General features: G+C 37.0%; 1 protein-coding gene across 2 annotated transcripts in view; it reads left to right on the top strand.

Moving 5' to 3' along the window:
• The window catches only part of DOCK4 (dedicator of cytokinesis 4), a gene marked incomplete at both ends in the record, with an annotated part of 364,189 nt that overhangs the window by 160,329 nt on the left and 189,645 nt on the right, over nucleotides 1-14,215 (top strand). For both annotated transcript variants that reach the window (XM_084230776.1, XM_084230775.1), the window contains 3 exons: nucleotides 1,366-1,421; nucleotides 5,540-5,636; nucleotides 10,557-10,705. In XM_084230776.1, the coding sequence (XP_084086902.1) occupies nucleotides 1,366-1,421; nucleotides 5,540-5,636; nucleotides 10,557-10,705 (302 nt within the window). The remainder of the gene's footprint in view (nucleotides 1-1,365; nucleotides 1,422-5,539; nucleotides 5,637-10,556; nucleotides 10,706-14,215) is intronic.

Here is a 14,215-nt window from a genome sequence, read left to right as displayed (position 1 = left end):
TTATTTCCTATATTTTCTAATATCTTCTTATGTGTCATATTCAGTTTTTTTGTTAATTCTGGCTTCATTAGGATTGAAGATAAAAATTATATAATTTCTCATTCTCAAGATATAAGAAATTAAACTCTCTTGCCTGTCTTTCTACTTAAATATCCTTTGAGTCATCTTATTTGTTTAATCACTTCATTTATTTGAGGTCATTCTAAAGGAGAGCTTAGGGACAAAAAAAGTATACAAACTTAATGTTTTTAATTCTTTAGACTTCATTTAAAGTTATTTTTGGATATCTGCAAAGCACATTCAGATATAACTTCAATATTTAATTCATTTAGATCTTGTTTAAGAAAAAAATCTACTAGGATTTCTGTTGCTTCTGTCACTCTTCTAACTTCAATTTCTGACTTTTCTGTATTAGTTATAATCACTCTACTTGTTATTCTTATCGTATTGAGGTAAATTTAAAGTTTGAAGAAAATGCAAGAGTTTTTTTTTATCTACTTACCATTATTGTATATACAAATTTGCTTACTAGGTATTATGTTATCCTTATACCTAGAGTGGTGATAATGTATTCAAATCACATTTGTTTTCCTAAATATTTAATTGAATTAGTCATTTAATTCTACATCAAAATTCTCGGAGGATAATGTCATTTAATTGCAATAAAGTTGATGCTAATTTTTTAAATGGTTTTTATCTCTAAATTTCCCATTTAGAACAAAGAAACAATTTCCTTGTCCTGTCTTTGCAATAAAGAGCTTTCTGTTAGCAATGCTTCTTTTGTTTAATTTTTGTTCTATCAGAATGGCAGCCTGGTGATTAATGGCTACACTATTTTCATCAGAGATCTTCTATAACACATAGTATGTATACTGTCTTGAAATTCACAGTGGTATTTCTTGAATATAAATTTTAAAATAGATACATGAGTGTTTTGGAGAGAAGAAAAGAAACAACAACCCAGTCAACCAACTGACCAACCAACCAAACAAACAAAAAACCAACAGAAAAGTAATATATTTCAAAATGTGTAATATAAAAAAATTGCATTCTGTGCACAATTCCTTAATTTCTTTGATTTCCTATTTTATAAAAAATGTATTCTGGAATGAGATTTATTTTTTTATTCTATTTATTTTAAAGTATCTCCAAATTTAAAAATTGTAAAGAGGAAAATGAAAGGACTGGATCTAAGCAGTAGAAAATTTACACAGTAGATTTTCGTGTAATAAATGTGGTAGAAATGTTGCTTTTCCCAATTTCTGGTAGTAGTATAGTTGTGTTACTACATTTTATACACTTGGCTTGTAAAACCTGTCCCCCCTTTAATAGTTGGCGTCGTAACCTTCATGTTTTCTCTTCCAGGGTATATTTCCTTCTAGCTATGTTCACTTGAAAAATGCCTGTGTGAAGAACAAAGGGTAAGAAATGAGTTTTATTAATAGTTGGAGGATTTCACAAAACCATTGCTTATTCTGGAACATGAAAAGCTCAGTAATTGTCTTGAAAAATGAACCATAGCTGCTCATGTCATAGTGTGTGTTGTTTGATAAGATATATTACACTAAGGCAGTCGGTGGGGAAATTAAAGAGTCATGGCTGTGTGTACTGGACAGCAGGAGGATCTGGGCACTGAAGGTCCCTTATTACCCACAATTCCCTAAATCAGCCTAACTTTACACAGGAGTTGGGACTTTTTCATTTCCTTCTATGTAGAGAAGTATCTGGTAGTCAGACATATAGAATGCTAGGTCTTGTCTCGAACCCCAGAAATTTCCTCAATTCACACTGATTATCAGTAGCTGAGTCTGTCTTTTTCTAATTGGAGATAATGCTATATTGTTAGGCAACCACTTCACAAAGCCGCTATTCTACTTAAGAGAATATCATTTCGATGATATTTTGTTTGATTGAGCTCACTTACCACTTAGGGATTCTCATTTAAAGAGCTTTTCCAGTCTATTTCCAAAAGTACTTGAAAGCTCTGTCTGGATAATAGAACACTCAAATAAAATATAACAGGATGAAATAGTAGAACCTGCTAACTTAAGTGGTTAATATAAACAGATCATTCATTGTAAGGGGCAATGGATTTGGACCAAAACATTTGGTGCCAGTGTCACAGGAATATGTGGATCACTGATTAATTTTTATTTTTTTGATAAAAGACAGAATTCAGATTCTGATAATTTTTTCATCAAATAGCAAAAATAACCATTTATTTTAAATACTGAAGCACTTTTTATTTTAATATTTTTTTAAAGATTTATTTAGTTTTATGCAAGAATTGGGGTACAGGCCAGAGATGCAGGGGGTGAGAGGATTCACCGGAGACAGAGCGGAGAACAGAACAGGCAGATGGACCAAAGTACACTGCTGAAGGGAGCGGTGGGCGAGACAGGAGAGTTCTGTCCTGCCATGTGGGTTTCTCCCTGGCCGGCCAGGAATCGAACTCTGATTGCTTCATAGGTTGTGTCTTAACACAGTGGGCGCCACCAGGGAGGCCCTGAAGCACTTTTTAAAACATAGTAAATGATATCTTCCAACTTGAATTTTACCAGAATTTCTAAGGATGTTATTCAAATGGATGATTCTTGCATCCTCTGTTTGTAAAGGCAGTGTATTAAATTGTAGTTAAGTGAAATACCTTGTGCCAGCAGCTGAGACTCTATGCTATAAATACTGTGAGTATTCCCTAAATAGATAAAACTTAAAACATGTAGGAGATTCTTATGCTATATGTCTTGTATATGTCAGCTACTCTAAGCATTATTATTGGTGATAGTAGTAATTAATAATTACAACTACTTTTGCTCCTTTAATAAATGTGTGTCTTTCAGAAATGTTATGCAGCTCTAGTCTACCAGAAGTGAGTTAAGCAGAGTTATCATTCCTTGTGGAATTCTCTCACTAGATTAGGTTTGACACTATACAACCCACTTCAAGTCAGCCAGAGTACAGTTTAGAAAACAATTCATCCATGTATTCTACCCTTTCTGCCTTGGTGATCTCTTCCTGACAAAGTGAAAACCCCAAGGTCTCTCACCTGTCCCTTAAAAAGCATTTGCCTGGGCAGACACACACAGCCCATCCTCTCTGTTGCACACAAGCCAAGCCCTGACCCCTCAACTCTCCAAAGCAAATAGCCACACAGCCTCTCTCTTACACTCTGAGGAAGAGAGGAGAGAGGATGCTAGCAAGGATGATTCGTTGAAGTGGTCTTCAATGTGTGAAAGTTCTAACTCTGACAGCAGATTGGGGGGAATGTAGTTTTAAATAACATAAATATCTCCTGTTACTTTTTTTTTTTTTGGTCTTGTTTAGTAACTGATGAATATCTGACCCACTTCTCTGCGTTTAAGCAAGTTTAAATCTGGGTGAAGGTGCCTGGTTGTATAAGTGTAAAACTTGGTTGTAGATTCTTTACCCAACATAGGATATGATGAGCATTATACTGCAGGAGAAGGTTAGTGTGGAACCAAAATTTATTTTATATATATATATATATATATATATATATATATATATATATATATATATATATAAAGCTTGTAACTGACTGAGGCCCAGATTTTAGAACTATTAACTGGAAAAAAAAATCCAAGAAACTTTAGCCTGAAAACATTTGTGAACTCATATTGCCAGGTGATTGCTTTCTCTTTGGGAATTTGGGATTTTGATGTTAACGGTCCTATTTTAAGAGTATTAGCAGCCTGATGACCTACCAGAATTAAATAACTGCAAAAGATGTCTTAAAATAACTGAAAAAATTTAAGGGTGACTACTTAGTACAGACTTTTTGAATGTTGATTTTAGATTTAATACTACTAGGAGGAAACAGCTGCTTCATCTGAAAGGGCAATTTTTTGTGTCTTAAAAATTTACATTTGGGTGAGCAAACTCCAAATCAACTCCCCACAGACTGAATTGCCTTTATTGTTTATTGGGTCTTCAGTGCAATGTTGGACTAATGGGGTCCTTAAATTAAATTATAGTTTATGAACAGTGAAGCCATTTCTATATCATTTAATTCCTGCTGAGGTCATGTCACTTTTTAAATGTTAAGTTGGTTGTTGAGTTTTCCTGGAAATTCATTGTTACCTCCTTGACCTTGCATTGGATCGTTTTATAAACTCTCTCTCCAAATATTCATCATTTAGATTGCAACAGCTGCTTCAAAAGCAAAATAAATATACTACCATTCGAAAATTTCATATGTAGACTTGATACAACACTCTGTATATATCACAGTTCATATATTACTATTTACTTTATTTCTAGTTTTAAATCCTAGTTTTACATTTTCAGCTGTGCATAAGCTCTAGAAAGACAAAAATATTCGCAAGATAATTTAGCAGTGATATAAAATGCAGAGATGAGTCTCTGATGAAGAAATCGAGGCAAGAGTTTAGTTCCCATACTTGCTATCAAGAAGACAAAAGATAATTATACACACTTTGGACATAACATCAAAAAGGAACCATAGAGTAGCTGTTAACCTCATGCCAAGAAGTATTTTCCCTTGATCATCTAGACAACCTGGTTTGGTGTCTGGTATGTGCTACCTTCTACATATTTGATGTTGTCCTTTGGAAGAAATTCCCATCAATATAGTCAGTAGATTCTTTTGAGAAACAGTAGTAAAAATAGCCGCTTGATCATTTCAACTTACATGTAAAACTGAAAGCATTTTAAAAAAAGAAAGTGAAATGAAGAAAACTGTTACTGTTTGTCAAAGGTGGGCTATAAAGGTGCCCCTTCCAGTCCTTATGTATTATCTCAATATTAGGTTCACCATATCTACCTACTACATTTTGATATGAATATTTTCCAAGTATAGTTTCTGACTTTTAAAGAAGGAATAGAAAGAATGTATTATACCTATCATAAAAGAATTTTACCATGGATATTCAAATATCTGTGATGTCTTAAGCCCTTAAAATAATTCTGTAATGCATAATAACATTAATAATAGTACTAATTATTTTTATGACCTCATTTGCACATAATAAAAATGTGTTAATGACATCAAGTGGGTGTTTAGTCAATACCTTGGTATCTAGTTCTTTGTAAAACTGAGTTACTTTGGATGTTTGGAGCCAAACATTGAATAAGTGTGTGATCATTGAATAAGTGTGTCACCCCCTTTAGCCCCATGGCCACAGAGCTTGGAAAGTGAAGACTGTCTAGAGTTTAAATAAGCCTGATGGCCTCAGGCCACACATGAGGGTTTTTGACTTGGAGAGGTTAATTGAGTTGCTGTTTAGTGGTCAAACTGACTAGGGAAGAATTCTTCTGAAATCGTTGCTTCTCTACCACACTGCTCAAATTTGATCTGGATGAAGTGGCCAGGCATTTTAATGATAACCACATAACCCATATTGCATTCCTCGTAGTGGCTCAAATCAGATCCTGGTTATTTTCTGCAGAACCAAAACTAGGTGTCTTCCTTTCCTAGTTTATTTCTTTGAGGGTATTTAAAAGAAAATGGCTGGCTATATTTCCATAAATACTTTGTTTTTCTTTTTTAATTTCACAGACAATTTGAAATGGTTATTCCCACTGAAGACTCTGTTATCACAGAAATGACGTCAACATTAAGAGACTGGGGAACCATGTGGAAACAACTCTATGTGGTAAATAACTTTTTAATTGCCTCATTTTTTCAGATCGAGAATTGTTTTATGAAATATCTGAGCAATTTTAAATATAGACTAATATTTGAGCACCTGCTATAAATCACTAGTACTCCTCAGGGGATTAGGAAGACAGAGCTAAATACAACTCAGTCCTCTAAATCTTATGTCCACAGGGTGTGGATTTAGTTTTATAAATAAAATTATAAATTTGTTTTTATAAAGTTCTTTTTCAGTGCTGCAGGGATGCATAAGATGATTTTTCTGGCATGTAATCAAATAGGATAGTTTACATGGAACTAGTATTATGCTTTCTGATTATGTTTAATTTTCATAGAGAAAGATATATTCAACACAGTATTAAACATTGATAGTATTTTATTGTATTTTAATTCTTTAGAATGACTCAAGTATGCTGAAAATGATGTTATTTAGCCAGAAACAAGGAGAATATTCTGAACATAGAACAGCAAGGAATGTTTCTTGGGAAAAAAGTAGGGGGTTAATGTTTTGTGGGTATGTATGTACATACTTATTTACTTAATATATCTAATTACATTTATTTAGAGGTTGCTACAATGCAAATCCAAATGCTTTATAACTCTATCTCATTTAGTCCTTAGAACCAGTCAAGGAAATAATGACTGTGATTATGCTCAACATACAAAGAGAGAAGTGCAGCAGAGAATGAGGTTTTTGATCTAGGCCACATAGTGAGAAAGTGACTGACCTAAGATTTTGATGCAAATCTAGTATCCTGTATTAGTGAAAATTTGGGGGTGGTCAAATTTTGGGGAAGACGAATGCTATTTCTTCCCTTCCTCAAAGAAATATAGAACAACTTAAACATTTGAAGGAATTTGTTCAGAATACAAATGTGTACTGAGCTTGGCAAAATGATTTGAAACTGCCAGTCAAAGATAGAATCCAAATTAATGAAGAATATTGGCACAGAATTAAAATTTTTATTGTTACATATAAAGTGCAATAGAATATTTCATTGAGGCAATAAGATCTTAAAACAGTCACTAATAACATCCCTCATATTGTATTTCACTGGTCCTACTTTGCTGGAACAGGTAGCTTTAGAACTCACTACTGAAACCCAGAGGGCAATGTTAAATGAAATGCCAGAATCTCAGCTTTGCTGGAATGAGTTAATGCAGCGTAATGGTAACTGGGCAGAGGGGCCCTGATCTGACAGACTACAAAGGAAATGAAGATTTCCTTTTTAGATTTAAAAAAATTTATGTTGGAAAGAATACAAGATCCAATTATTATTTTACTTAACACTGTGCATGTCACTAACATGGAAACAAAACTATTTGAAATCTTCAAGCCACTGCTTCCTAAATACCCACCAAAAGAGTTATAAAATGTTAGTGTGTCATCCATTAGTTCAGCTAAAGCACCAGCACTTTCCTTTTATGTCACTTTTTGTGAGGAACAAAGTTGAATTTCCTCTTGATTCTGCCATTTCTAGCTATTTTTACCTGCTTTTGAGGTTGTGAGCATCTATTTTGGGGACATATTTCTTGGCTTGAAAAATCCGTGTGTTGTAAGCACTGGGAGTAACCTCCTCACCTCCTAGTAGCCTGAGTAATGGAGACAGAGAGGGAATTCTTTAAAAATTTTCCTGGATACTGAAATGGTAGTCTGTGATATTAGGAACAAATAGAAAGTTTAACCTGGAAATACCAGGTTTTTGACCGTGAGGATGGGACTGACTTGGTATATTGAACCTTTTGGTTTCTCTTTTCCTGATGTAAATGTGTTGTGTGTATATTTTGGTTCAAGTTCATCACACTTAGTGTATTGTGGTACTGTTCATTTTCTTTTCTAACAGTTTAAGGCAATTAGCTTCTCCCCTGGAAGATGTTTGATAAGAGCAATAATGTCTTGAGAATTATAAGCATTATATGAGATATACTTAATGTATGTAGATCCTTTAGCACAAAGCACGTGCCAAATACTTGAGAAATGCTAGCTGTTCTTTTCAATAACTTTGCCGAGGACCAAATAATGTTCTTTAAAATAGCACTTAATAAAATATCAGTGCTATAAATGCAAAAGGTTTAAGAGAAATATAGCAACCATCTTTTACTGAGTCTTCTTGCGCAGGTCTTTGGCTGGGTATTTTACATCTCTCCTCCCTGGGGCCCTGCCCATTAATTTTTATTCCCAAATCTTATCAGACAATCCATCTGCTAAGGAGGAATGCCCGAGTCTAAATCTTGTATCTGCTGCTTCAAAACCTATGCTCTCTTCATTTTGAGGCAAATGATAATTTAACTATTTTCTAAAATACTGAAATGCAATGAATTTTTTGCTACATTTCTGAAATATTGAAAAAATTATTAGATGTTATATTTCAAGTGTTTAATATTATACCCTGGTGTTTTACTTAACATTAAATCAAAAGCCTTTTCCATATTTCTGAGTCATTCTTATAACTATCTAATTTTAAAATCCTTTTAAAAAAATCATTTTGACTAGCTATCAAATCAGGCATGACTGATTTCTTTTTTTAAGATTTATTATTTATGCACAGAAAAACTGGGGTATAGGCCAGAAGTGCGGGGGGTAAGAGGATTCGCCAGAGACAGAATGGGGAGCAGAACTGGCAGATCTACTGAAATACATTGCTGAGGGGAGCACTGGCCCAGACAGGAGAGGTTGCTGTCTAACCCCATTGCTGTGGGTTAGCTCCCTGGCTGGGAATCGAACTCAGGCCATCACAGTGGCCCTTCATGGTAGTAGTGCTGAGACTTAACCCCTAGGCCACCAGGGAAGCTCCCATGTCTGTTTTCATGGGTTTACTCATCAGGGTTTCCAGGGTTCCTGTCACCTCTTCCCTAAAGGGGAAGGTGACCAGCTGGTTTTCATTTTTACAAAGGATTCTGCTTCCTTCCTTCTCATCTCAGTGTTCTCTTAAACTTAAGACTAAGAGGTGATGTCTTAGACCATCTTGCTGTACACATGCAGTGCATCACCCCAAGGGCAGGAAGGTGATTTCACCAGTGTTAGTTGGTGAGGGAGCTGGTTCTCTCCTCCGTGGTGTGATACTTGACTTGTTTAATATCTTCTTTTTGTAATTTCTTTTACTCCAGTAGTCCTTTTCTTCTGACTACTGAATTTGTCAAGTTTTTCCTGATCTTTCCTGCTTATTTTCTTATTACCTAAGCAGAATACACCTCTCAAAATCTACTGAAACTAAGTCCTGTAAATCAAGGTATTCATGCATGCATTCATTCATTCATGTCCAGCTATTGGGGTCATACAAGGCAGACAAAGCCACTATGGGTTGCTTAGAGCTACATGGAGAAAACAGACAGTGAGCAATGAATGTCAAGATAATTATTTTACAGTGCTTTTGTAATGACTTGGCTGGGAATGTATACGATGAATGAAAAGTGAAAAGTTGTAGAATATTGCTCAATAGAGGGCTTAGGAGTTGAGAGGAGAGCAAGCTTGTATCTCAGAGATCAGGGATGGCATTATGGGGCATGCCTCTTATTCATCTGACACTGCATATGCACAGTGCATGAAAATGCTTCAGGACACCAAGTATCGATAAAACAGAAGACACATCACTACTTTTTAAAGTGAAAATATTATGACTGAGCGTATTTATCCATCACTCAGAATTTCATATTTCTGGCAATTCATTGCTGTTAAGAACTTTAAATGAATAATTATCTCACTACTTCCTTATTGCTATTAATAGTGGTAGTCTACTAATAATTTTTATAGAAATTAAACATAGCTTTATGGTTTAGAAAGATGAATGGTAAATATTTGTAGAGGGTTTTCCCTAAATGATTCTGGTAATATATAGAATTAGGTATTAGTAGAGAATAATATTTGTAATGGGCTTCTTTAGGATCAAGTTCATAACAGTAACGGTGTTAGTAACAGATAATAATTATAATTATTATGGGCCAAGCATTATTCTCAGAGTCTTAGTATAGTAACTCATTAATAATCCTCACTACTACCTCATGAGGTCGGTTGTTTGATATCCATTCTACTCTGACACCAGATAAGAAAATAAGTACTAAGAGGTTGGTAAGTTACTGAAGATTTTTCTGTCAGTGGAGAACAACATTGGAATTCAGACTGAAGAAGCTTGGTTCTCAAATCTGTGTTCTAGGAAAATAGGATTGTCCCTGTTTATCAGATAACATATTAATGCGCCGTCTATAAAACTAGTGAGTGGCAAAACCAGAATTTGAATCCAGGAGTTTAACCTGTCTTCTTTCCACTAATCCCCATTTCTTAATGAATTTCACAGGCTATTACCTTAAAAAGGTAAAAAAAAAAAAAAAATCATTTTTTAAGGTCTAAGTCCTGACCAAATAATAGTAACAAAAATTCATCAGTGAAATGAATTTGAGAGTCTTCTGTGTCCTCAGCTTCTGATGGCTCATATAATAAAGCAGTAAGATCCAAATGCAAGAAATAATTAGAAAACTGCTCTTCCCATTGAGTTGACTTTAATTGTATGCAGCTGTGATTTAGAAATGGGAGAAAAGAACGTGAGCCAGAATCATCAGGGAAGATGTCCCAAGGCAGGTGGAAGTCAGGCAGTCAGGTAGAGCTAAAGAAAGGAGCAATCAGGTAGAAAGGGGGGGCAGAGTAAAGCAGGGAGACCAGACTAAACTCTGGGTGTCATGAAGACACTGGAAAACAGTGTTAGTGTTGGGGAGTCTGAGATGTGAAGTTGGATTCTTAGACGGAGAGCAGCATTGTGAAACTGAAGCAGTGAGTGCATTTGAGGCTAGTCTGCTCGTGGAGAACCTGTACGGAATGACGAGCCCAGAGTGGAAAAGTGGGACTCGCCCTTGCTTTTCCTCTGTAGTGATGCCACCACTCCGTATGGAAACTGACCGCAGAATGTCCACATTTCCTCGTTCCTAGAGAAATGAAGGGGATCTCTTTCACCGCCTGTGGCACATCATGAATGAAATCCTGGACCTGCGGCGGCAGGTGCTGGTGGGCCACCTGACCCATGACCGCATGAAGGACGTGAAGCGCCACATCACCGCCCGCCTGGACTGGGGCAACGAGTGAGTACCAGCCAGCTCAGGTGGCTGAACACCAAGGCTGGCCACGAGAGGGTGAACCTGTATGTGGGAACAGCACTGAAAGATACCGTTTGGGGCTGGTCCGGTTTCCCCCTTTTGGGGTTGCATGCTGATGTTCGTTGATGAGGCTGAGACCCCCATCCTAGGGGCTGGTGTGGCAGCTGGGCGTTGTTGACTCATGGGCCCCTGCATGGGCCGAAGGCAGGCCTGTGCTCACACAATATGAAGTGTTCACAGGATTAATCAGATATGACTTCTGCTCATATAGGCCTTGTTTTCAAATGGGCTTCATGTTTGGCAGGTGTATTTGCCTGTGATGTATTCCTCTTTGGTAGTGTGGTAATAGGTTGTCATTGTCATCCAGAGGAAAAGGTTAATGAGAACAGCTTCTGTCAAATCTCAGGACAGGTGTGCCGATGGGGCCTGTCATGATCACTGTGATTCAGCCGGTTTATATATTAGCCACTTTGAGGAGATTTTGGCAAAAACTCAATAAAAAGCTGTTCTTGACCAAGATTAACTTTCAAATAAAACTGTAAGTGACTAAAATAATAGCCAACTACTTTAAATAGTGAGCGCAATCGCTGAAAGCTCTGATCAAGGCTGAGTCTGTACTAAGGGTAGATGTTCATATGTGGGTAAGAAATTAGAAAAAGCCTGCTTGGACTATGATCCTGGACTTGTGTAGTCTTGGGCTTATGAAAGGTAAGTTGTCCTTCAAGATGGCCAGATCCCCCTTCCTTTCCTCTCCCCGAGTTCCTGTTTGCTGCTTGGACCTTCAAAGGATCTTAGGAAGACAGAAGTAGAGCAGACAGAAAGTTCAAGAAGTCACCACGGATAAATTTGCCTCTTAATGTGTCTGGAAAACTCGATTTGAATCTAGACTGCTGCTCCCTCTAAATTACCAGAAGTTCCTTTATTAGAAGCCAGTTTTGATTCCTGCCATGGGGTTATATACTCCAGGTACCGACCTACTCATACATTTTAAACTTCCACCTCACTCACAGCATGCTTGGCATTTTGTTGAGTAAGATTCACCATTTATGCTTTCACAGTGAATCAGTAAAGTAACCCGATTTCATAAACAAGTGCAAGATACTGTGCAAGAAACTACATTTTTAAGACATAAGACACATATGTAAGTCCTTCCTGACTGTTGCTTTACCTGGTGGTGGAGGAAGTTGAACTGGAGGAGATCCTGGCACTCTTCTGGCTCCAAGCAGTGTGAATCAAAGCTCATAGCATTTCCTGAGAGAAAATGTTTGCTAGTCATGTGCACTGAGTCTTGCCATCTGACCTGGGTTAGTGCATGAGGATGGAGCTGCAGGCGCTAGAATGTGACCCATGCTGCGCACCTCTCATGTGTCTCTTATTATTTTGAGAAAAACTTGTTTTTCGCCGAGCTGTACTAGCTCTTAGTCATTATGCTGGCCCTTATTTGAAGGACTGGCTGGGCGTAAGAAGAAAGTTCGATGAAATTAGCTTATCCAAAATATAGAGGAAGGAAAAAAATGGTATTTTTTCATTTTTAGGAAGAAAAGTGATGACAGAAGGAAAAGAAAGGAAAGGAAGGAAAAAAATTAATTATGACTGAATCATGACTCAGCTTTGACTCATGCAAGTTCATGCTTGTACTTTGGGCAGTTCTGAGGCAAATTTGTGAAACATTGATGCATGAAAATAAGCAAATAATTTATTTGGGTCATCCTTAAATTCATGAATTTTATGAATTCTTCTGTTTTCTTTGACCCCTTATTTAAAAATGACTTAGAGGTTATAGATTATGCACTTACCTTACTTCTGTCAATATAAATTGGTGTTATCATTGAATAGTGTTAAATGGAAAGCAAATTTAGATTATTCTCTTGCTTATGAAACTAGATCAAATTGTCCTACAAAATTGTCTGTCAACATATAGATCACTAGATGAACATAAATTAAGCGTATTTTCAATGTCAAGTGATAAAACAAACTGGAAGAGTGGTAAAGAAAAGCCCTCTGGATGTAGGATGCTATGGAGGAAGAGAAGGTGGAGATAATCTATCTAGTAGGCTAACAGGGCCATCAAAACAAATCTCCCTGGAAGTCTCAGACAGTTAAAATAATGGTGAATGTTTCTGTTCCCAGTGGAGTTCTGTGCTGTTCTCTGACTCTCCTGCTAAGATTATGTGATAGGGAGAATCAGTTCCGTTCTCTTTCTTGAAGTCACAGAATAGTTTAGGGGCTGAGTGGATGTAAACCTTGTTCTTCCTTTCTCTCTACTGGCATCCTGTATCCTTTGTGCTCTCTTGGCATCTTGTCCCTCCCCTTTTTGTCACATTTCTTCTTATTTTTAAAGCACTGTCTCAGAAGTTTATCCTAAGAAACCTCAAACAGTAGGAGGTTTATCCTCAGGGCATACCTAGAAATGAACAAAACAAAATTGAAACAGATAAAACTTCACACAGCTAGGAATCTAGAAAGCCTACAAAAATAGAACAAAGCCTTATGAGAGAAAGAGGCTTGGAATTGGCAGGTTCTTGGACAGAAAGGCCCTGGAAGCCTCTGGACCCCACACCTACTCCAGCACTTCTGCAGCTGAAGTTCATCTTTACTCACTCTGTCTGCAGTGACTCAGAGCAGCTGTCCTTCAAGTAGCTTTTCTTCCTTATGCCACATGGCTAATGTCTGAATTTCCAGGGTTCAAATTCTCAAAGACAGAATCTCATTGACCACCTACATCTATACCAGTCATGCATAAACTGCTGGCCAGTCCATGGATTACTTGTCCTTAGAACATGTGCCTACCTGTTGGCCAGTTGGCTGTGGTTCAGGAAGGGGAGATGATCAGATGACTAGATTGCTCTGGCTTGTAGTAGGTGCTGAATTAATAAATTCTATTTATAAAAACTTTCATGAGGTTTTTGGGAGGGCATTTAAAATTTTTAAATTTTAAATACAAAAATAAGAAAGCTGTAGTTCTATAATTGGACGTATGGGCTTCCATATTAGGTAGTTTTGATGTTGAAGGGATGCAGAACAGATTATCCTTTGAGAATTAAGCCTGAGACCTGGAGTGTGTGACTGAGGAGGATCTGGTTGTGAGATGGCATCTTGCCATTCATCTACAGAGCATACAAAGGCATGGTGAAATCTTTGGGATGGTCCTGGATGGTTCAGAAGAGGAATAGAATTACACAGCATTGATAACAGTGGTGTGAAGTGGGTGCCCTGGAGAGGAGTATGTTGCCAAGGTTACTGGAGGGAAACTGATAGGTTTCTCTTCATTTTCCTCTGTCCATGGTAAGACATCACAGGTCAGTTACCACATTGGAGCCATCTGAGGCTGGATATAGCCTTACAATACTTCTCAGCAAGCAAACCACATGTCAACCACAATGAATCCTGACAGAAGACGTTAAGCCATTTTGCTACTCTGGGCTGAAACTGTGCTGCCCCAGTTTCTTTCACCTGCCTTTCCTGATTTTACCACTTTCACAGCCTTCCTTGCCT

This window comes from Talpa europaea (assembly GCF_964194135.1).
Source record: "Talpa europaea genome assembly, chromosome: 3".
Taxonomy (NCBI): Eukaryota; Metazoa; Chordata; class Mammalia; order Eulipotyphla; family Talpidae; genus Talpa; species Talpa europaea.
The sequence above is the reverse complement of the archived record's forward strand: the minus strand, read 5'-3'. Positions and strand labels throughout refer to the sequence as shown.